The 24,393-nt window shown below is 41.2% G+C and overlaps 1 protein-coding gene across 6 annotated transcripts in view; it reads left to right on the top strand.

Annotated features, from left to right (window-relative positions):
• The window catches only part of fmnl3 (formin like 3), a 54,942-nt gene that overhangs the window by 13,700 nt on the left and 16,849 nt on the right, over positions 1 to 24,393 (top strand). For 3 of the 6 annotated variants that reach the window (XM_088992929.1, XM_088992915.1, XM_088992922.1), the window contains exons 2-17: positions 6,497 to 6,580; positions 6,665 to 6,745; positions 6,822 to 6,898; positions 10,631 to 10,714; positions 12,076 to 12,222; positions 13,903 to 14,011; positions 14,148 to 14,224; positions 16,661 to 16,754; positions 18,658 to 18,732; positions 18,812 to 18,922; positions 18,999 to 19,148; positions 20,615 to 20,716; positions 20,900 to 21,266; positions 23,135 to 23,224; positions 23,300 to 23,424; positions 23,503 to 23,705. In XM_088992929.1, the coding sequence (XP_088849055.1) occupies positions 6,497 to 6,580; positions 6,665 to 6,745; positions 6,822 to 6,898; positions 10,631 to 10,714; positions 12,076 to 12,222; positions 13,903 to 14,011; positions 14,148 to 14,224; positions 16,661 to 16,754; positions 18,658 to 18,732; positions 18,812 to 18,922; positions 18,999 to 19,148; positions 20,615 to 20,716; positions 20,900 to 21,266; positions 23,135 to 23,224; positions 23,300 to 23,424; positions 23,503 to 23,705 (1,976 nt within the window). Of the gene's footprint in view, positions 1 to 6,496; positions 6,581 to 6,664; positions 6,746 to 6,821; positions 6,899 to 10,630; positions 10,715 to 12,075; positions 12,223 to 13,902; positions 14,012 to 14,147; positions 14,225 to 16,660; positions 16,755 to 18,657; positions 18,733 to 18,811; positions 18,923 to 18,998; positions 19,149 to 20,614; positions 20,717 to 20,899; positions 21,267 to 23,134; positions 23,425 to 23,502; positions 23,706 to 24,393 lie in introns of all 6 variants that reach the window. The other 3 variants (XM_088992946.1, XM_088992910.1, XM_088992938.1) reach the window with 3 other exon arrangements.

Genomic DNA, 24,393 nt, shown 5'->3' with positions numbered 1-24,393 from the left:
TTACTGCAAGCATATTTCTGTATATTATCAGCTGGCAACTAAGCCTTCTGTAGAATGGACTGTAAAAGATTTAGTTTGGCACATGTTGCAGTTCTTCCCTTTTCAAGTTGAAAGTTGAGCGAGATCACGTCAGAAAACCTTTTTGCCTCTTTTCCAGTCGTCTCTCTGGGATCGTCCAGCGGGAATCGAAGGTCATAAAGGCAATGTCGTAAATCAGTTTGTGTTCGGAAGTCCGCCAGTTCAGGGTTGTTGGGCTCGCCCAATCCAGTGGCCATTTATGTTGCAGCATCCCACCTTCATCACCTTCCACATTATTTGTGGGGTTATGAGTGGGATTGCAGACCAAAATCCACACTCGACCCAACATCTTGTGAACCCCTTAACTGCTTCACCTTTCCTACATTTACCTGTTTTCCATTTGGCTGTGAACTAATCATTTCGTGAAATTACTTGTCATCACTCTATCCCATTGAGACTACTTCTGGTGTGCAAAATCACATTTAATCAGTCGGACATGTCAGATGTCATCATTTTACTGCTCACGTCGCCCTGACTGTGCGTGATGCGAGTGCCAACAACAACAAGCCTTAATCGGCTATTCAGCTCCGCAGCGGCATATCTCATGATTCTCTCACACTCTTTGTGGGCTGTGCCACCTCCAGGAAAGAAGTCCAGCCAACAGTTCATTTTTACGCCATCTTACTATGATACTGCTTTGAGATATGAAAACTTGACTTAGAAGTTGTGTGACAGCTCCCCTGTCATGAGACCACTTTTTTCCATTTCTGACTTGCCAGAAAATGTTTTTTGATACAAGTGCTATATTGGATTGGATTGGATTGGATTGGATATGCCTTTATTAGTCTCACCGTGGAGAAATTTACATTTCTCAGCAGCAAAGTGATGAAAGGAATATAAAGGCATTGATTTGAGCTCACTTCAAAACAAATAGCAGTTTGGCATATGGTGATTTTTTTTAAATAGGATTCAAGCTCTTTATTGCCTCTTCCAGTTCAAGTTTAATATTCAAGCTAGACATAAAACAAAGGAAAGTGCACATACTGTGTTTCCACCAACTTAACTTTTTCTAAGGAAACTTTGCTTTGCTTAATGCTAACAAACAATTCAAAACGTCATACACGGACTGACTCTGATCTAGATAATGGGTAACATTGCCATGCCCAATCACTGTCAGGACATGGTATTCTTTAGAATATAGTATGGACAGTATCGCTCAGCCTTCAGTAGTGCTACGTCTGAATCAATCCAGACTATAAAAAGTGTGGTATGATTAACTACAAGTCCACTCGAGGGTACCGTTAGCCAGGAAATAACTGTCTAACCTTTCTTAATAATTTCCATTGTTTCTTGAAAAGTCCGTCTTGAAAACGGCTGTAACAGTAAATCTGCATACAAATCCATTTGTTCTCCTTCAGCCATTGTGGGTTGACAAAACCGCAATTAAATCAACAGAATATATTTGCTTTTGCAGCGCATTACCAATATAGTGTGCTAGCTCAGGCCACTATGCTCTTGTCACGAGCGGCTTGTGATCAGAGCAGTTTTCGCAAACTTGGATTGGCTAGTGACGAGCCAATCCTAATTTGCGAAAACTCTGACGTTGACCAGCGCCTGCAAGAAGGCGCTGGTATCCCTTTTGGGTTGCCAACTCAAAATCTGATTGTTTAGAGCAACAGTTTGATCGACACATTTGAGGCGACAGGGCCTGCAGAACTGATTGTAAAGGTGTCCAGGTAGATTTCTGACCCTGGTAACAAATGATGGCTAAAATGTGATTGCTTAAATGCTTAGTAATGAGTAATGAAAAGAAGCTGAAAGAAAAATTGGAACTGTTTAATCAGAATTCAGGGACATAATATAATTAACATCAGTCTGTAATTCAGATATTTTAAGGCCAACAGAGAAGACTTTGACGGTCTTGACGGTCCTCCACTGTTGGACAGTATTTATCACGACCTGGTTGGCGACCAACTGGTGGCGCTGTCGCCCCCGCCTGCACCTGCACAGGTGTTGGTCGTTCCAATCAGTGGCAGTTAAAAGGACTCCCGGCACTACCAGTCGTTGTATCTGTTTGCTTCATCCCGTCAAATTTTGTTCCTGCTGACTAAATACTTTCAAATTCATAATTTTCAGAAAAAATGAAAACATAACAAAACGCAGCATATTGCTTGATTTTTCGTTCCCTTCACGTGACTTTGTTGAAGTTGCATTACTATCACATACCATTGCACATTAATGCCAAAACGGTGACCACCTCCCCCGGAAAGAAATATTATACTAGATTTACACACAGAGGCATCTGGATTTGTGTCTACAGATAGCTCCACTGACAACTTATACAACAGTGGCCCGCCCCAATGATGGAAGACGATAGTGATGGTCATCAGACCAGTTCATCAGGTTGCATATTGAACCTGTACTGCATTTGAGCTGCATTTTGCTCTGAAATGTACCAAGGGGCAAACTGCGACCCATCCCACCAGCTATTATTGTCTGCCATTTTCTATACAGAGGGGAAAAATGTCTCAAATGTCAAAGAATGGAAAAGGCACGGCACCAAAATCAAAACAAAGCTTTGCATTGAATGGAGTCAGGTCAGAGCAGAAGGGCCTCGTTGGAGAAGAATACGTGGGTAGTACATGACAAGCGGCAGACATTTTTTACATTTCTTTCGTATTTTACCCCCTAAAATGGTCCGAGCAGCAAATAAAACATCTCTGCTTGCCCACTTGCTTCTTTTTTAGCTTCTTATAAACACAGGAAGTACTGAATTGGATCGCTACAGGAGAAAGCTAAATGAAGTTAGCTAAATGTAGTTACTGGGTTGAGGTCCTCATGGAAATATCCCGTGTGCTTTTTGACCCCTTCGTCCTCGCTTCTTACATTTTTTATTGTGCTTTTTCATTCTTTTTTTGCTGTTTAGGCTGACACTGACCAAAATGACCATCAAATTATTTTAACTCCACTGTAGTATATCCTCCACAGATGCTAGAGCAAATTGATTTTTTCCTTATTTCATGCTCTGTAAGAGTACATGAGATGTTACTTTTCTCAATGGAATCCATGCATGTGTCTTTGCTGTATTTCCTTTCATATATTTACAATTAAAGGACAACCGACGTCTCCGGACAAGTTGTGTCCATAATTTGTAAAATGGCTTCAAATGACTTCTACTGAGCGTATTTTACAAAGATTCCACCACATATAGCTATATTTTCCGTTTTAAGACTCACGCTGAATATTCAGGAAGTCTTGTTTTTGAGTTGGTGACGAGTCCGTCGTGACGTCACTAAAGGACTGCCCCATGACCGTAAAAAAAGACGCATGGTAGCGGTCCTTCCATCACGTCAATGTATTTTGCTGTACTTGTTTGGTCTGGGGACCTCGTGTTGCACCCAAAAGCCGTCAGAAGGCCAGAAGAGGGCGTCCAAGCACCATATAAGGAATTTATCAGCCTGTGGAAACGGAGGTGGCCACAGGAGGTCGCCATTTTGTGCCTCTTTTTTTGGGTGAGAGATTTGCCCCCAATGTTGCCTCAAAATGGCACAAATAAATTCTTTAATCGATTGCAAACATGTATGCTTTCCTCTTCAGAACTATTTGAATCATATTCATAACTGGATGTGGAACAAAAAAAGATATTCTCCGAATCTACAGCCATTGTTTTGATTCACTAGCAATGCAAGACGTCTTGGTGTGATGTCATTAACTGGGGGCGGAACTTTCTGAAAAATTCACAGCTCAATTTTTTGCAGATTTTGGACACTTTAAGTCATTTTTATTGGTGTTTTACATTTGCCTAAAAATATCATACTGCGTGTTTTGGGTATTTTAGATGCTATAAAACGTTTTTCTGATGTCAGTTAAAAAACAAAAAAGTGACGTTGGTTGTCCTTTAAGTACCGGTAAGAAAAAAAAAAGAGATCCCTTACATGTGCATCAGTATTCGTGACTGGTTGAAAAAAAGACAAACATCTCGGCTCCAGGCCTGCACAGACGCCGGGCCCGATCTGGATTTAATAGAGTTGTGGTTGTTGTTGTTGTTGTTTTGTTTACAGCCTTGTGTTACATAATCATGGTGGCATTCGGACAAACCAATTTCGTGTTTTCATTCATTGCCATGCACTTGTGTTTCTCGTACAACAAAATCCTTAGTGTTATTATTTACTATTTATTTGTTTTTTTCTATTACCAAAAGTCATTGATGATAATGTAACCAACAAAAAGTCCATTTATTGAGCACATCAAATATGTCTTGTGTTCATGATGATCATAGGGTGTAATGAAGATAAATATTGAAGATGCCGGGTGCTTGGATGCTTGATGGATGTAGGATTAAAAAAAGGAAGCGTACCCATTGCGGTCAGACGAGAGAAGCGAGTTGTGATCAGATGTACTTCTATAAAGACCACACATTCCTGTAGTAATTCCGGACATCTGGTATGCGTGCTGCTTCTGTTTTTGTCTCCTGTGTGGCGTTTGTTCAAATCAATTTATCTTTTTTTTTTTTGCTTCATTGGTTGTTTCCGGACATTTTTTTAGCTATTTAGGACTGGTCATGTTTATGTATGGATGTAATTTGGAGCAGTTGTACTTTTTTTTTAATGCTTTATCGATAGTGATAAGTGAGCTGAAATGTTATCTTATTCATTATGATCCGTGTTTCTTTCAAGATAAAGCTGTTTTTGACACTCTTCTGAAGAAATAGATTTGGTTGCAGATTTACTTTTAAAACCATTTTCAAGAGGGACTTTTCAAGAAAAAATGGACATCATTAAGAAAGGTTGGTCAGTTATTTCCTTGCTAATGGTACACTGTAGTGGACTAGTAATAAATCACACATCACTTTTTTTAGCCTGGATTGATTGATACTGAGCACTACTGAAGGCCCTGTGATAAAATCCACGGCCCACGACTGGTTTTCAGTTTGGTGCAGACAACATGCCGGCAATGTGGTTTTCAGCTGAAAATGCTGTCTTGTGAGATGCTGTAAGTGTCATGGGAGGTTTTAGTGTTTTTTTCCATGCACATGAACACATTTTAACCAGCTATGTGGACATCATGGGTTCACACACCAGTCTGTTATGGTTTTGACCAAGGGCTGTGTTCAAGAGTCAAGTCGGCAGGTCATTTGTGGTTTTGCTCATGAGGGGCACTGTTGGTGATGTTGTAAATGAGGGATGCCGCTGCAACACGTATTAACACATCCTCAAATCACTTAATATCCTGTTGACAAGTTTAATTGGTGAAATTTTATCAGTCGAAAAGTGCATCACAAAGAAGAAAACACGCATGTTTAGGTCATAGTGGACTTTAGGTCGGACTTTCAAGGGAGATTTATTTAACAAAAACTTAAAGCAAGAGAACACTAAGACTAAGACAAAATGGCTGTTCCCTCACAGTGTGAACAACAGTGAACAAATTCTATCTGGGTCCAAAATTTCCAATTCTAACGGTAGAATTTAATTTGTCTTTAGTTATCATAGCATTTCTTAACTGGAATCCCACATGCCGTTGTGGCAAAATTAGAATTTTGGTCGGTTATTGTTTGTTTGCCACATGCTAAATGAAAGATCAAGTTGCATACATAACACACTATGACGCCATGTCTTCTTATTCTTCTTGCATTTCTTCTTACTTTCTTTTGGTGGTTGTCAAATAATTTTGGTACATTGCCACTATCTTCACATTTTAAGTGAAGCCATTTTAAACTAAAAAGAAACAAAAACAACTTTCTGGAACAAGAAGTAGGCATTTTAAAACAGATCAGAACTCGTGATGTGGAACAGGGATTTTTGAGTTGCACTCTGAAGTATGATTTCAATATATGAACATAAGTATAAGTCAGAGAACCAGTCGAAAAAGTCCAACCGATAGTTCACTTCAAAACTGTCATTATGAGGACATAAAACTGATTTTGTCTTCAAACAGAAGTCCGAGCAGTTTGAGTTTAATTTAAGCAAAAGTAAACCTGCAGCTCTGGGCCATGTGGTGTATTTTTTATTTGTTTTTCCCCCAAACTGCAGATTTAGATGACACTATAGGTTCTGATTGTGGTTGTGGTGGTTAAAGGCCAAGCTGAATGCCAACAAAGGAAGTGAGATCATCATTTAAGTCTCCCAAATTTAAACTGGGCTGTGACGTTGGCAGCCCAGGCCTGTAAAGTGTCTAGCACCCACTCAGCCGTTGCAACTTGTAAAATTAACACCAATAGTTGATTTCACAGGCAACTTTGGGGTTGGATTTTACATCAACTATCAAAACGTTCCATCTATTTTCAGTACCTGAACATGCTGAGCAGGCTAGAAAAGTTACAGCTCTTTCATGGCATAACAGCCACTGTGTAACCAGTTATATTACATTGTCATTGAGTAAATTTGGTTCTATAAGATAAAGTTGATGATGGTAGTAAAACACAGTCGTCTCACTAATTTTCAAAAATATGCTAATTTTGTGGTCTGCATCTTTTTTTCAGAACTCTATGAACCTGCCTCCAGACAAAGCTCGGCTCCTCAGGCAATATGACAATGAAAAGAAGTGGGACCTCATCTGTGATCAGGTATGTTCAACTTCTGCACATCTTCAGTCCACTCAACTTAATGAAGAAATAAACCCAAATGCATTGATCTCATTTGATCCGCAGGAAAGGTTTCAAGTGAAGAATCCACCTCACACTTATATCCAGAAAATTCGAGGCTACTTAGACCCCGGTGTCACCAGAAAGGTTTTCACAACAAAGCATCTGATCACAGCTTCCCAAAAAGGATACATAAAATGACACTCTACTTCGTGTCTTTCAGAAGTTCCGCAGGAGGGTACAAGAGTCTACCAAAGTCTTGAGGGAATTGGAGATTTCTTTGAGGACAAACCACATTGGGTAAGTGTCTATTTTCATGCCCTACATCTATTTTTTACCGAGTAAAGAAAAGCCTGGTATTGTTTTTCCTTGTGAAGAGTAGACCTGTCTTTGCTCTCTGTGGTACCCGAATCTCCCTCCCATTGTCTGAAGTTGCCAAGCTCCGCAGCTCCACTTCATAAGGCCGAGCCTCCCAATACCCAGATGGTAGCCATTGTGTTGCCGTGTCCACTCCCCCATCAAGTGCTGAACAGGAAGCTTTGTTATGTGTGCCAGAAGGACAGGAAGACTGGCCAGCCAACCTTTGAAAAACGAAAAACACACAAGACACAAAAACACACAAACTTAATTGGTTCCCAGACAGAGTGTGTAAGGCGAAAGGTGTGTATCTCAAAAAAACATTTTCCCATAGGAAACCATTAAAATGGGAATAATCCATTCCCGGGTTTCCATGAAATATACTTTTCAACTAAATAAGCCTTAAAACTACACACAACATTCCTTATTCTATGTATAATAAATGTGCTATTGTATTGTGATGAAAGAAATACACTGAATTGTATCATAAAGTCACTTTATTTACATTTGTGATGGTCATTTATGGCTTGATGGAATGGCGTTGGAGGTCGAAGGTCAAAGGGAATTGCTGTTTGGAAAGAGAGGCGCATTACATGAGGACTGTAATTAAAGAAATAAACTGTGCTGTAAAATAAAGTTTTACTTACCTTTTTGATGGTCGTTGATGGTTTATGGAAAGAGAGTCACCTTCCATAAGGACTGTTGGTAACTTAACCTCTGGTGCTGTTCGGTCGTGTGCTTCTGCCGAAGATCACTCTGCCAGCCGTGGTGGGTGTGTATTATGAAAATAGTGCTTATTATAAGGTTTAATTTTCATAAATTTGACGTTTGTAAGACGAAAAATTTGTAAGTTAAGGTGTTTGTAAGTTGAGGTCTCACTGTATTGTTGTGTACATTAATGAATCACAACACTTCCAGCACTTTAGCTAGATTTTTACCTAATGCTGCGGTTACTTGCTATTAATGTAAAACGCCCAAAACATTACATAGCATTTTAACCATACTCTCTTTATCCTCTCTGGCTTTGATGCATTTTCCAGTAGAGACAACAAAAGCGATTTGTAATTCGGCATAAAACTTGACATCAAGTGACATCAAGTTGGAGTGATGCAGAAATAACAGAATCCCACTGATAGAACCGTGCACTTGTTGCAAGGCTGAATTTGTTGAGTGTAGTCTTGACTGCCTCGTGGACGAATGGAAAAATTGTATGAATGGCTACTCAATCATTCAGAGAGTCATCACCAAGGAAGCCAGGCAGACATGGATTGTGCAGTATATCCTGCGTTTTTGCACTTTAAGACATGGCTACATAAACTTGAATTGTGAAGCAGTACAGGTAGACCCACAGCATCGCTGACCATACTCACTTTTATCCATCAAACTTGAAAACCAAAATGAAAATATATCTCAAAAAGCCACGGTGGTAAAAAATAGATAAATAAATAAATAAATAGAAGTTTGAACTTGGCGACAAAAATCAGTTTAGGGACATATCAAACCATATATTATTAATTCATTTGCTGCCATTCCCGAATTTATTCAGGAATTGAAAAGTGTGACGTGGAGTGCCTTTCTCAAATTTGTTCCGATGTTGTTTTTTTCTTAGTGGGGTGCTGACAAAGCGCTGGTCAAACCTCCAGCAATGTTTTTTTCCTTCCACGAGGGGGCAGCATTTGCCTTTTGTACAGCCTCCCCCATTTCAAGCTCAGCTAATTCCAGACCCATATAACTTAGGAATGAATTCTTTTTTCCTGATGAAAGAAGAGATTCTAAGGTTTCTTATGCTGCATTGCATGATTATGTAGTCCAAAAACACAATATTTTGTGGGTCCTGCAATTTGAGTGAAATAAGTAAATGTATTGTGTTGGTTTAATGGCGGTTTTGTCAACACACAATGGCTGAAGGAGAAGAAGAAATAGATTTGGTTGGAGATTTACTGTTAAAACCATTTTCAAGAAGGACTTTTCAAGAAAAAAAATGTACATCATTAGTAAAGGTCACTCAGTTATTTTCTGGCTAATGGTGCCCTCTATTGGACTTGTAGTAAATCACACCACACCATTTCAGTCTGTATTGATTCAGACGTAGCACTACTGAAGGCCGAGCGATGAAATCCACGGCCCGTCACTGCATTTCAATGAGGCCAGATGATTTAAGATCAAGTGTTTTCAGTCACGTATCTCAAGGCACAAATACGTAACAATTGTGAGACTGCTCCGTATTCACTATAAAGGCTTTACATTTGGAAAAACAATCTCATCCGTTGGCACATTAACACCTTTACTGTAAATGTAGCGTTGCTGCTGGTGTTCCAATAGTAAACGATGGCTTCAAGTTTTCCAATGCATTTGTGTGACCAAAAAAATGCTTTCAATGCATTTCCCAGATGAGGAATATGGTGGGCTGGTTTTCAAAAGAATGAAGAGTGTGTGGACGAAGCACTTGGATACTCCATGACTGTGTCTGATTCTCATTCCTGACTTGGCCAAGCAAATGTGAGCTTGGCTGCTGTGTGAAGAAGGGGTCAGAGGCAAAAGAGGGAGCGGAGGTGGGATCTCTAGACAGGAAACCAGTGATCATGCCTGCCTCCTCACAAGCACCCCTCCTCTTTCCCCCTTCACCTCAACGGCTTTGTTTGTTTCCTCTGTTCCATCGCTCACCTCCCTTTCCCTTTTGCTAGCCCGCCTCTCCTGCTTGCTTTGCTGTCCATTTCAAACAATCATTCAAACAAGATAGATCTCTGTCTATTGTCGAACTTTTTTTTTCTTTCCTGAAAACAACCTTATGTTTGAAAACGAAAATCCTGAACTGCACTCAGATTCTCCAACCCTATTCCCTTCACTTTCTTTCTCTCTGTTTTGAGTTTCCATACAAATGTGAGTTCAATTGCCTGGAAATCGGAGGATGTGTCCTAGTTTTCTTTCCATTCCATCGTTTCCAAGATCTTCCTGTCGGGGAAGGGTAGAACCCCTTCAATCTAACTCAAAGGATAATATCGACGAAAAGGTTTCTTCAGCCGTCATCTGTACTTCTTTGAAGGTGTAGGACGTTTCGCTCCTCATCTAAAGAGTATCGTCAGAGAACTAAAATTCTACTAGTAACTTTGGCTCTATATACTCTATATTGCCAATGTACAGAGGTGGCGGTGTCAGATTTCTGCTCTGATAGGTCCCTGCTCTAAGGTTGGGAGAACAGTAGTCGACTTCCTGAAGCCAATCTGATTATTTCTATTGTTCTATCCCTGGCTCTGGTTTCACCTCATTAACCAATCTGATTACATCTCCACTCTGATTACCCTATAGTCTATCCATCGCCCTGTTTTCAACTCATTAGCCAATCTAATTACCTCTGTTGGTCTATCCCTGGCCCTGGTTTACTTCATTAGCATGACAAAGCATATGTGGTAACAACCTAGGAAGTCTGTTGTAAGCACGGTCTGAATTAAACCGCAAACAACCATGGCGATTTAGTGAAGGGTTTTGCTGTTTTACAAAAATTGCTTCTTTTACTCCACTTTCAAACCATCTATTTTCAAAGGATAATACCTTACTTGTGAGAACCACAAACGTAATTGCTGTCACTGTGTATGACCACACACACACACACACACACATGAAAGGTCTGTTCAATTGATTTCTGTGCCCTCCGTGTGCTCCCTCCCCGTGCGATAGGTGGGTCAGGGAGTTCCTCAACGATGAGAACAGAGGTCTCGATGTCTTGGTGGAGTACCTCTCTTTTGCCCAGTGTGCTGTCATGTGAGTATTTTTACACACAGCCACGCCTGCTGATGTTTTTTTCCCCTAAACTTCCGAAAAGGAACAGGGTTGGGCTACAGCCGCTTCGTAAGCACGTTACGTCCTGCAGAGCCTCATAAACTGCTTGTGCATCAAAAATGTGCATTCTTTGTCTTTGTTTACCTTGTTGCATAATTGGCAAGAAGAATGCGGATACCCGCTACAGTACATTATGTGGACAAAAGTTTTGGGACACTTGATCATTACACCAACCGGAAAATAGCTCTTTCCTTGTACTTTAGAAAAATGATTGGACGCTGTCCCTTTTACAGTGTCCCCTTAGTTATTTTCCCCCCGGCTCATGCAACCATGCCATCCAGCACTGACTGTGCTAACTAGGACATATTCATGGAATTGTCCAAAATTACAGTATTTCCCGGTGTATAAGGCACACCCCCAATAAATTGTGTATTTTCATACTTTTTCCATGTATAAGGCGCACCTTCAATGAATGAACAAGGTTTTCCATATATAATATATAAATATATCAAGGTTCTTCAAATATAAAGCACACCACGTTATAAGGTGCTACACCAGAGGCTACTTCTTCTACATGGGAAATTGAGTCGGTGGCTGTTGACAGTAGTTGCGAGACATGTTCTGGTTTAATATGACTTCACATATACTGTAAGGAGGTCCTGCGTATAAGGCGCAGGGTCATCTTTTGGAAAAAAAATGGTTGCACCTTATACACTGGAAATCATGTTGCTATAAGGGCATTTGGGAAAGGTACTGGTATACCTCCTCACCTTTATGCCACCTGACCTAAATCTTTGTGGAAAACATCATCATGGTTTCTAACGAATTTGATGCCACTCTTCCGAACAAACATCATCATGCGATGTCGGCTTTGCTAACGTAAGTCTCTTGTGTACAATTACCACCTGTGGCTAAAGGTAACATTCTTTTGTAATGGTTGGTCAGGAGTAACCGATGCTTAAGGAACATTGGATTAAAGCAATTTTTAATTTCAAATAACTTTTCATCTGAGTACTTCTGGGTCATCTGGTCCATACTGAAAAGAACAAGGACGTTGTGTTGCAAAAGTCATAATACGAAGAAGCCCCAAGATTCCCATGTCAACACCCCAACACACAAATTAGTGAAGTCGTGTGTCCCAAGATTTTGGTCCAGTAGTGTTGTGTATTGTTTAAGATTTACCCGAATGAGAGAGTTTTTCTTTGCTGAGCTTTATTGTGCAAGTGTATGATGGTCTTGTGATAACCCCCTTTCTGCCTCGCTCACCTAACCTTCCCCCTTCCCTGCATCTGGTCTGTACCCCCCGCTGCGCCTCTCTGTCTGCCTGTGTGCGTATGGCCCAGGTTGGATTTTGAGGGGCTGGAGAATGGGGAGGATGGCTTCATGGAGAAGGCTAAATCTTGGAGCAGGTCCATAGAGGATTTGCATCCTATGAGCACTCAGCCTTTCTGCAACACATTGGTGCGGTCGGCACGCCAGTCTGTCCTGCGGTATGTATCGCTGAGCTCGCTTCTGTCCACTCTGACCTGTTCATGACTTGCCCTCTTCACCTAACGTAAACATGCGTCAGCATGCTACTCTGTTGTCTTGTTGCTCTCTGGGCTAAGGAAAGGCCCTATGTGCTCAGTACATTATGTCTCTTGCATCACTGATCTATAAAAAAACAACAAAAACAATTCAATGATAACTCATCCACAGCCATTCCGTAATGTATTCGGGAATAGAAAAGTGGAGCGCCATTTCCAAATTTGTTCAGGTTTTTGGTTTTTCTTGCGGGGGTGCCGATAAAGCGCTGGTACAGTGACATGATGATATACTGTACATTATTTATGTATTTCTTTTTATGTTACACATTTACTGTGTGCTATGAACTAAAATGCTAATAAAAAGGAATACATATTGTGGTGAAAGACTATACTGGAAGACAACTATTTTGCATACCTATCAACCTTGGCTAATAGATGCCCTTATACATGTAAGTGATTACAATTGCCATATAAAAGTTGTAGTACAGTGTACATTATTTGAATTGATAAAAAAACGTTTACCGCGCATGTGCATGTTATGCTTTTATCAATCCGACCATACACAGCGCTAAAAAAAATATTAGATTGAGCATTATTTTTGCTAGTTTGCGAAAATGGTCTTTCTAAGATCAGTTCACAATTCTTTGTCCCGCATAAAAGTTGTAGTATGCCGTACATTCTTTGAAATCATAAACAATATAAAATACGGGGAAGACTTTATCAACATCGTAGGGATAATACTAGTGGGCCTCAATCGGCAGTATGTATGCACCTAAAAGCTCGCAACCACTAATTTGACGACAATGAGGTTAAAATCTTAGCGAAAGAATATAGATGGTTTGAAAGGGGAGTAAAAGAAGCGATTTTCATAAAACAGCTAAATCACTATTAACTAAACCGATATGGTGGTGTGAGGTTCAATTTGGATCGTTCATACAACAGCCTGCTTATGCAACATAGGATAAGTAATACTGATGAGGTGATACCGGAGGAAGTGGGGCAATCAGGCCAGTCGTTAGTCAGGACAATAGGAACAATCAGTGGAGCCGCAGGGAGTAGTCCTCTGCTCCCCCCAACCTGAGAGCAGGGACCTATCATAGCAGTGTCCGGCACCGCCATGTATGGACAGTAGGGATATATATATATAGGGCCAATACTATCAGTAAGACTTTAGTTCGCTGAAGAAGCATCTTGGATAAGATGCGAAACGTCCGATGAGTACAGATGACGGCTGAAGAAACCGTTTCATCGAAAAACTAGGCATGAAACTAGGCATGGTTAATCGTTATTTACCAAAAAAAATTGGTATTCCGAAATGCGTACTGAAACAAAATACGGCTGTGAAATACCCAACTTAGCAAATGTGTGTGCACACACTGACTGTATGACTCAGTTACATAATTGCCTTGCTTTATGTTGACAGTGGCGAGCAAACCAGGCATTTCCCATCATGCATTGGTAACCTCAAAACCAATGCTGCCTTATAATTCTGCCAAACCTCATTCTCCCTCACGCCTCTCAAAACGTGACACGCACAAGAATCACGTGAATGGCAAATACATGTGGAGGAATAAATCAGACAAGCTGCATATTTCAAGTGCTCCATGGTGGGCGAGTGACAACAACGTTCACCATGTGTTGCAGCTACGGCTCAGTTTCCAGCAGCAAAACCATCAAGAACTCCCGACTTGTCAGCCAGAAAGATGACGTGCATGTGTGCATCATGTGCCTGAGAGCCATTATGAACTACCAGGTATACTATAGTGTCGCAAAGTTGTATTGCTGTCAATCATGACATGCATATGCTTCCTGCACTCTGATGTGCTGCTTTCGTACCCCAATTTTGGTCTCACCACATCCTGTTGTCTGTCTCTCTCCTCTTTATGCAGTATGGCTTCAATATGGTCATGTCTCATGCACACGCAGTCAATGAAATTGCTCTCAGTCTGAACAATAAGAGCTCACGGTAAGAACCGATGTCCTGTCATCTTTACTTTGAATGCCGCATGCAGTCCGTGAGAGCAAAGGGGCATGATCATTTCCATTTCGTTTGTCCGCTCAAGTTCATTAGATCTTGACACCTCGGTGGGGAACAATATGCATTTGGCAAAGCATTTCAGAGTAAAAGTTGAACATTTTACCTGTATCTAACCCGGTCAAGGATGACACCTCGTGCTGATTTCCAAAAACGTTTATTGTGGAACACCGTGAAAACCAAAAGACCTTTAAAACAACAATTGACATTACTCTGTTCGACAAGACATAAATAAGCAAATTAATAATGTAATGTTAACCAAAAGTAGATAAACGTTGAACAGACGGTATCGTTCTCTGTCTCTCTCTAGCAATTTCTCTCGCACATCAAAACACATGACATGGTACCGGAAGATCCATGACATAATATTCTAAATAAGATATTGAGAAGGTATTTAAGAAAAACATAAATATGAAGGTTCACATCGAAACATTAAACACCTTTACAAAACAAGCCCAAATGAATTATATTTTTGTTGTCATGGCAACCAGTCACATTACCAGTTAGTTAATTATCAGTTTTAAAATGTTGAGGTTGTTCCACTATTTATGTCAATACTACAAAAAATGTTCGTATGTACCATTGTTCGTAACTCAAATGTTCGCAAGTAGGGGAACACCTGTAACAGAAAGTGTTTTGTTAATACATGCATTGGACCATATGCCTTTACAAGGTCAACTCCCGGATTAGCTCCTGTGGGGAGAACTTGCGACTTGTTCATATGATATGCTTGTTCTTTGAAGTTGGGAATGAGGGGCGTCCATGCAGACAGTTCGTCAAATGTTTTCTAAACGGTGATTCGGGCTTCAACTCGAGTCAGTGCTTGGTCACTGCTTCTTTCAGTCTAAATGCATACCTGTCCACCTTGGCGAATAGCTGCCATTATAAATGATTACAATTCCTGTATAAAAGCTGTTGTACGCCGTGCTTTATTTGAAATGATAAAAAAAAATCGCTAACAAGCTGAAATGCAGACAGCTTACCGCGCATGTGCACGTTGTGCTTTTCTCAATCCTACCGTCCACAGCAATAAAAAGTATATATACAGGTAACGTCCGAGTTACGACCGGGTTCCGTTCCGACAAAATGGTCGTAAGTCAAACGGTCGTAAATCGAAAAGCATTCAAAATGGCCGAGGCGAGGTTTATACGACAGAATAGTATACGATGTCAATCTGTTGTTTATAGAGAATGTTTTCTATTGAATACTATGATATACCAAACTGCTTACAGTTCAATGATAAATATTATAACTTTTAGTGTCATTTTTATCATTTTATATTTCGTATTATCGATTTTTATTATTGTGTCGTTCTACTGACCCAAATACGCACGCCTTCCCACACATACGTGCTGTTGAAAAATGGCTCTCCCTGCTAACGGAGAAGCCAGAAGAGGTCGCCCAACACATACCCTCGGACTTAGGCGGACACCGAAGGAAAAAACTCTCAAAGAGGCGGTGGCAGTGTGGGCCCGACGCGGCGTTCTCGTCGCGCCGATCTCCCCCCCTCCCCCCACACCGGTACCATTGTGACAGGTAGCACAACACCATCACGAGCTTGGCTGGCCAAAATTGTCGTACGCGTTTGTGAGGAAACAGTTATTTTGTATCCTCATTATGTGCAATGCTCTAATATTCTCTGTTAAGATAAATGAGGCATGCTGAATGTTGAGCGCATCTGGCAATGCAGCCACAACGCTACATATGGTCCTTTGACGGCGATTAAAAAAAATAGTTCTTGGACAATCCTGAGAGAAGCGGTTGCTCTCTGTGCTCCGGCAAATAAACATCCTACTTGTTAAATCTAAACAAGAAGAACCATCTGGAGTCTTTATTCTACTAAATGCATAGCAAACACACTGCAGAGTTGCCTGGCTGCCAACGTAGCGGTCCAGGCCGTAGAATAAAAAAAAAAGGGGGGGCTGGCGGCCGTGGTCTTAAGTGCGGGTCGTCGCAACTCACACCGGTCGTAAATCGGATGTTACCTGTATATACAAGAATGAGGATTACTTTTGCTGGTTTGCCGGGACAATAGTGGCCATCGACGGCAGCATTGTTGTTGGCTACTAGCAGTTGAGACCAACTGGATTTGAGCCAAAATGACCTTTGTAATATCGGTTCACAATAAAAAAATGTTTTTCCCGTATAAAAGTTGTTGTACATTATTTGAAATGACCAAAAAAAGTTTAAAACACGGGGAAAATTTATGAGTTGACAGGTATGAAATGGGCGCCAGTCCTACACCAATTTTGACATTGACACTGCGATCTAGAATCAGCTTAACTTCTTTCCTAACTTGAACATGAGCTTCAGTGATTACTTCGTAAATGTCCGTCCTGTCCTAATGGTTGTCTCCCACATTTTCAGGACAAAGGCCTTGGTCCTTGAGCTGTTGGCTGCCGTCTGCCTCGTTCGAGGAGGTCACGAGATCATCCTGTCAGCGTTTGACAACTTCAAAGAGGTGCCCAAAGGCAGTCACCATTCAATGGGACTTATTTTACTCTTTCTTTTGATCCTCAAATTCACCAGCGTAGTCCCATTGGAAAGGAATAGACATCAGCTAATAAATGTATCCCTATAGTCGCAGTTCAGTAAAAGCTGTTCAAGAAGTGAAACAATATTTTGCTATTTCACATGACCTTGTTGCATAGTGGCGTTACAGATCCTTGATTTGTATTTAGTGATCTCTTGTCACCCATAACTGTAGATAAAGACAAATGAATGGCCCCACATTGCTGGAATGCATGAAGGCCTGCTGAGCCAGCATGCAGGGATGAAAGTTGAGGACCTCTGGGAGTTGTCACTTCCACAGAGAGTGGAAGTGAAGCTCTGTGGTGACCAGTCAGAGGTCATATGTCTCATTTGAATCCCACATGTGAGACAACATGAAGCAATAAAAAGAGAGTCATTCCTGATGTCAGGCAAAGAACTGCAAACTTTTACTGGGCATCTTGCTGCCCACAATACCAAAAACAAAGAGAAAAAGAGCTCTCTTATTAGAACAAGATGGCTTTCTTTATGGATTTTATTGTAGTGTTTTGGAAAAGTCTGCATATTTTTGAGCACAAGAAGCCATCCACTAGTATTTTACAACATCAGTTCGTTTGTGTTTTACTCAGAAAAAAACAGCTACGGGATTTGCTGAGAAAACATGTCATAATTTTTACTTTTGTCTGGGCAGTTTTGGTTTAAAGATTTGTACCTCTTATTATTTTCAGTTGATTTGCCTCACTTTGAATGCCGAGGATAATAATAAATGGTTTCCAAACATAAAATATAATCTCAGATAGATAACGGAGGTCAGGATGTTTTTTCATGTGTTGATTGATGAGGAGTAGAAGACATTAAAAGTTAAATTTGCTTTCACCGGAGGTTGTGACTGAAGCTAAATCTTAACATAAAAGTAAGTGGTGTTGATGAGGAAAAAGAAAACGAATCTCAAACGTGGTGAAATGTCAAGCAAAAAAAAAAGTTGACTACTGTGCAGCGTATGTGTCTCTTGCAGTGGCGGGCCGTGCACGACACGCCTGGGCCTTCAGTAGTGCTCCTTCTGAATCAATCCACTAGAGGGTGCCGTTGGCCAGGAAATAACTTGTCACTTGAAGAAACTTAAATACTGTAATTCAACTGTTTGTATTTTTACTACGAACGTATGGATTCATGATAAACTCATAAAATAGCAATATTATTTGTTATTTTTGCTAGCTTCGGATCTGTCCGACCTTAATGATGTCCATCTATTCTTGAATAGTCTGGCTTGAAAATGGGTTTAACAGTACATCTGCAACCAAATCCATTTCAGCCATTGTCTGTTGACACAACCGCTATTAAATCAACACAACAATATTCAGTGATACCACAGTTTATGAACTTAATTGGTTCCCAAAAAGTGTGTGTAAGGCAAAAAGTGTGTCTTCCAAACATTAATCTCCCATAGGAAACCATTAAAATGAGAATAATCCGTTCCAAGGTCCCCATAAAACACACTTTTCTACTAAATAAGCCCTAAAACTACACAAAATATACCTTATATATTTTATGTATAATAAATGTGCTATTGTATTGTAATTAAAAAAATAAACTGTACTGTATAATAAAGTTGTTTTATTTACCTTTGTGATGGTAGTTGATGGCTTGATGGAATGGAGTGGAAATAGGTGGGAGGGAGGGAGTTACTCTTTGGAAGGAGAGTCACATTCCATAAGGACTGTAGGAAGGAGGGTTAGCCTATCTTTCAACGTCTTATGCCCAGGGACGGACTTCTCTTCCTGTATAATGAAAGGCCTTACAGGCAAGAGACCACTGGTCTCTTGCTAGAAAATAAATCATTTAATATTCGAAAGTTCACACTGTGGCTTTTTTAGGTCTGTAAGGAGAAGCATCGTTTCGAGCGCCTGATGGATTTCTTCCGCAGTGAGGAGGGAAACATCGACTTTATGGTAAAGACAAGCTCTTCTTTCTTGTATTTTCCTTTCCTCTGGCCAGTATGCAAATGTGTGTTATCTGTCTGTGAACCAGGTTGCTTGCATGCAGTTCATCAACATCGTGGTCCACTCTGTGGAGGACATGAACTTCAGAGTCCATCTGCAGTTCGAATTCACCAAGCTAGGACTGGATGACTATCTGGAGGTCAAACTCTCAAATGTGGAGACCATGTGATCTGTGCAATGTCATTAACAAATGAGCTGTCATTTCCCTGCCTCAGAAATATAAGCACACTGAGAGTGACAAGCTGTCGGTGCAGATCCAGGCCTACCTGGACAACGTGTTCGACGTGGGTGGTCTGCTGGAAGATGCCGAGACAAAAATTGCAGCACTGGAAAAGGTGGAGGAACTGGAGGAGCATCTGTCTCATGTAAGTGCAACCGCCACTCTCGACCACCAACGTGGCTCACCGAGCCCGTCGAGGATCATTTAGACTGTGTGCTCACACACGGCAGGCAACACAACTGCTCCAACGCTAGAATTATAACAGAAATAGTTATGGTATTTTCATCGTGAGGCCTTCAGTAGTGCTACATCTACAGCTGCGAGCGTGGTACGATTTACTACACGTCCACTAGAGGGTGCCGATAGCAAGGAAATACCTTGTGACTTGAAGAAACTTCAAAATACTGTCATTAAACTGTTCACATTTTTAATTTGAACGTGTGGATTCATGATAACCTCATAAAATTGCAATATTATATGGTATTTTTGCTAGCTTTGGAGCTGTCCAAACTTTCTGAATGATGTTCATCTATTCTTGAAGTCAGTCTTAAAAATAGCATTAAATGTAATAATAATAATAGTAATAATAATAATATAATGATAATGATAACAATAATAATAATAATGCATTTCATTTAATTCTGCAACTAAATCCATTTCTTCTCCTCCTTCAGCCATTGTGCGTTGACAAAACCGTTATTAAATCATACACGATTATGCAGCTTGCTATAGATACAGTGTGCTAGCTCTGGCCAGTATTCTTTTATCACGAGCGGTTAGAGATACTATGATTGGCTGGTGACTTGCCGATTATGTGACTAGCCAATCAGAGTGTGAAAACTTTCCGTTTCCAGCCTTCTAGAAGGCCTTGAGTTGCCAACTCGAAATCTGATTGGTTAAAGCAAAACTTTCATCATCAACATTGATTTTTACACTCCAGGGCCTGCAGAACTGATTGTGAAGGCGTCCAGGTAGATTTCTGACCCTGGTAACAAATGATGGCTGAAATGTGATTGGTTAAATGCTTAAATAACAAAACACATCTGGAATCAGCACAACAAAGCAATGAAAAGAAGCTGAAAGACAATTTGGAATTAATTAATAAAATATCATGGACAAAATATAATTCACATTGGTCTGTGATTCAGATATTTTTAGGCCAGTAGAGAAGGCCTTGCAGGCCCTGACGGTTCACCACTGCTGGTTTGGCATAATCACGGGGTGATTGTGCCATAACAATTCCAACATTGTTTTGATGCTAGCTCCTTCTATCTTTGCATCCCACGCTGCCTTGCAAAAGAGCGTCTCCACATGGAAAAGGTCGTGGGCAGCGATGACATCATTTGAGGAATGTCAAAACAAATTCTGCCCTCAGGGGTCAGGAATGATGAGGGAGGACGAGGCTGAATTCCAGCGCAACATGTGCACTCTTTTCATGTTCTGAAAAAAAAAAGCTATGTCGCGCATTTGCTGCATCATGCTGCGAGCCGTCTCATATTACTGCTTGATGATGCTCCTCGGAAGCATGGGGATGATGCTGCAGATGCCGCCGCCGCTGCTGCTCCAGTGAAGGTGTAATTCACCTCTTCTGATTGCACATTTTTCGTCCAGGTGACTGAAAAGCTTCTGGAGGTTGAGAATGAAACCATGATGAAGGTGGCTGACTTGGAAAAGGTGCTCCTCCAGAAAGACAAAGATCTTCAGGCAATACGGGTAAGCTTAAACTCACATGGATGCAAGATTAATACCGGGAGGTGAAAAGGCTCAAATGGCATGTATCATTTTCATTTAACTAAATCCGTGTGATGGCGAATGAGGTCGGCAGGAAGCAGGATGTTTTTTCAGCTTGTCAAGTTGGGCTCTTGCGCTCCACATTGCCCCCCTGTGCCCGCTCAGGAGACGTACGAGTCGACCAACACGCAGGTCAACACCCTGAGGAGGGTGTTGAAGGAGAAGGACGCCGCCTTCCAGAGGCACTTCAACATCGAGAAGCGACTGCTGGAGCTGGAGCAGCAAGGCACCATCCGCCTGCACAAGAAGCCCGATGGAGACATCGCCATCGTGCCGCTCACTGTGGGCGGCGCGGCCGTTGGCGGAGGAGGCCTTTCCATCCCCCTTGGCGATATTGGGACGCTCCCTTTGGCTTCGGTCTCAGCCGTATCGGAAGCGGGCGGACTGGATCCCAGTTTGCCCCCGGCCAGTGAAGCTCCGCCCCCGCCACCTCCGCCACCGCCGCCTCCTCCGCCACTTCCTTCTACCACAAGTGAGTTTAGCGACACTCAGCTGCGGCATTTCCGGGGATGGCGGGCCTTTATTTTCAAGTGCTGTCTTGAAAATAAAGGTATGAGTGAGGGTATTATCGCCGAGAAAGCACGGCAACTTCACTCGGATGTCATCAAAAGGCAACTACATGAACGACCATCACAAAGGTAAATAAAACAACTTTATTAGATAGTACAGTTTATTTCTTTCATTACAATCCAATAGCACATTTATTATACGTAAAAGAAGGTATATTTTGTCTAGTTATAAGGGTTATTTAGTAGAAATGTATGTTTTACGGGGACCTGGAAATGGATTATTCTCATTTTTAATGGTTTCTTATGGGAAATAAATGTTTGGCAGATAAACTTTTCGCCTTACACACACTTTTTGGGAACCAATTAAGTTCGTAAACTGAGGTATCACTGTATGTTGTATTTTGGACAGACACCCTCATTTCAAGCTCATATAACTCCAGACCCATATAATTTAGGAATTAACTTTTTTCCGATGAAAGAAGAGAGTCTAAGGTTTCTTATGCTGCATTGAATGTTTCCTTGCAAATTGTTTCACCTGATTACTTGACACGCCTCGGAACCTCGGCACAGTCAGGCACATGACTAATTCACACTCATGGTTAATTAGGAATCTTCTACTAGTTGCATTTTCATTTCAGTTAAAATATATTAACTTTGTTACCAAAATATACGTTCTCTTTTACAGACCGATTTTCAGTTGAAATACAGTAAAGTCTCGTTATATCGATACTCAAGGGAGTCCGAAAAAATATCGATATAACCGGGACTATCGATATATCCGATCCTGCGCCGAACTGCATTAAACAAAAGCCGCCAAAAGAGGGCAGCCAAGCGCCATATAAGAAACGGAGCTGGCCATTAGCTGGCCATTCCCTTTTTTGTTCCCCCAATGTTGCCTCAAAATGGCACATATAATTCTTTAATGATTGTAAACATGTATGCTTTAATCTTGAGAACTACAGTGTATTTGAAACATATTCATAACTGGATGTGTAACAAGAAAGCATATTATCCGAATCTGAAGCCATTGTTTGGATTCACAAGCAATGCAAGACGTCTTGGCGTGAAGTCATTTTTATTTGCATTTGAATAAAAAGTGACATCGGCTGTCCTTTAATACACAGTATGGAATGTTAATAATTTTCAAAATCATCGCGCTTCAGCAGACAAAACAAGAAACATTGTTGCAAAAAACGATTGCATTCATATACAGTACAGTGGGCATGTACATAACACAACAGGGAAACTGCAACGCTTACATCTTACTGTATTATGTATACAATTTAAAAAAGTCATCAATCTTCTTCTGCTTCCCATTTTTACCTTTTAACACAAACACTTCAATCTCGTCTGCTACACACGAGCTAGCGTCTGAAAATGAAAATGGCTCTGCTACACGAGTGCTGGGCACGTAACCAAGTCGACCAATGGCGCGACTGATGGCGTGACACGTAACCAAGACACGTGACCAAGTTGACCAATGGCGCGACCGATTGCGTGTCACGTGACAAAGTCACACGGCCAAGTCGACCAATAGCGCGACCGATGGCGGCTCATGTGACCAAGTCGACCAATGGCGCGACCGATGGCGGCTCACGTAACAAGACACGTGACCAAGTTGACCAATGGGGGATGAAAAGGAGCACCGTAATAACCGGATTATCGTAACAACCGGGTATCGTACTAAACGGTACTAATTATACATAAAAAGACTAGAAATGTGCAAGGGAAACGAAAATATCGTAATAAGCGGTACTATCGATATAACCGATATCGATATAACGAGACTTTACTGTATCTACAAAATAAATAACAACTTCACTTTTGACAGGCCGCCTCAGTGCACCGCCGCCGCCGCCTCCTCTAGCTCCTCCTCTGCCTGAAGCTTCTCCTTCGGTCTTCTTGAGTGTGGGTCTCTCAGGTAAGAACATTTGTTACTTCTCTTTCCATAATGAATGGAGCCATGTGGAGTCAACACTGTTATCCTCTCTTGCAGCCATTCGAATCAAGAAGCCCATCAAGACTAAGTTCCGCCTGCCTGTGTTTAACTGGACGGCTTTAAAGCCCAATCAGATTAACGGCACAGTTTTTAATGAAATTGATGACGAACGGGTGCTCGAAGTACGTCCTTCATCTTAGCTCCCTTTGTCACGTTCGCCGATTAAGCTATTTCATTTGCAAACAATTCCCTCTCTGCAGGAACTGGATTTGGAGAGGTTTGAGGAGCTGTTTAAAACACGTGCGCAAGGTCCGATTGTGGATTTGTCGTGCACAAAGAACAAAGTTGCTCAGAAGACGCTCAACAAAGTGACGCTACTGGATGCCAATCGCTCCAAGAACTTAGCCATCACGCTGAGAAAGGCAAACAAGACCACAGAGGAGATCTGCAAAGCCATCGAAAAGTATTCAACACTTACTTTCTTTCATAGCAGGGTGCTCGAGAGCTCTTGTGCTACTCGTTTTCGGTGTTTCCCTCCGGCAACACGCCTCTTTCAAATGCTCAGCAAGCTTTGCTCAGCAAGCTCTGATGAGTCTGATAACCACCCTGAACATCTGCATGGAGCGTTTTGGAAGAGAGAAACACGCCAAACTGGCTGATTGGGGCTTTTGAGAACTGGACTGACTTTGTAAAGTGACTTTGTGTCCAAATGCATGACACATGGTTGCCGAGAACTGCTGAAAATGTGCACAGTCTGAAACATAGGGAGTCGATTGGGGAAATATAGCATTAAATGTTATACGGCATTATTCATGAGTTCCCTAAAATTTTGGGCATTGCTAAAAACGCCGATGTTTGCAAAGCAGAGGAAGCAAAGGTATATTGCCAAAAGTTACTTAAAGGACGAGCGTTTAAACACATTAACTCATTCATTGCCAAATTTGTGCTAAAATATATCCATTCTATTGCCATGGTTTTTGTCATTTTCACTCAAATTTCAGAACCCGCAGAGTATTGAGTTTTAGGACTACATAAACATTCATTGCAGCATAAGAAGCCTTAGACTCTCTTCTTTTATCAGAAAGACAGAGTTAATTCCTAAATTATAGGGGTCTGTAGTTATATGATCTTGAAATGAGGGTCGGCTGTTA

This window comes from Hippocampus bargibanti, linkage group LG01 (genome assembly GCF_051943395.1).
Source record: "Hippocampus bargibanti isolate YZ-2025 linkage group LG01, ASM5194339v1, whole genome shotgun sequence".
Taxonomy (NCBI): Eukaryota; Metazoa; Chordata; class Actinopteri; order Syngnathiformes; family Syngnathidae; genus Hippocampus; species Hippocampus bargibanti.
This window is presented reverse-complemented; position numbering and strand designations above follow the sequence as displayed.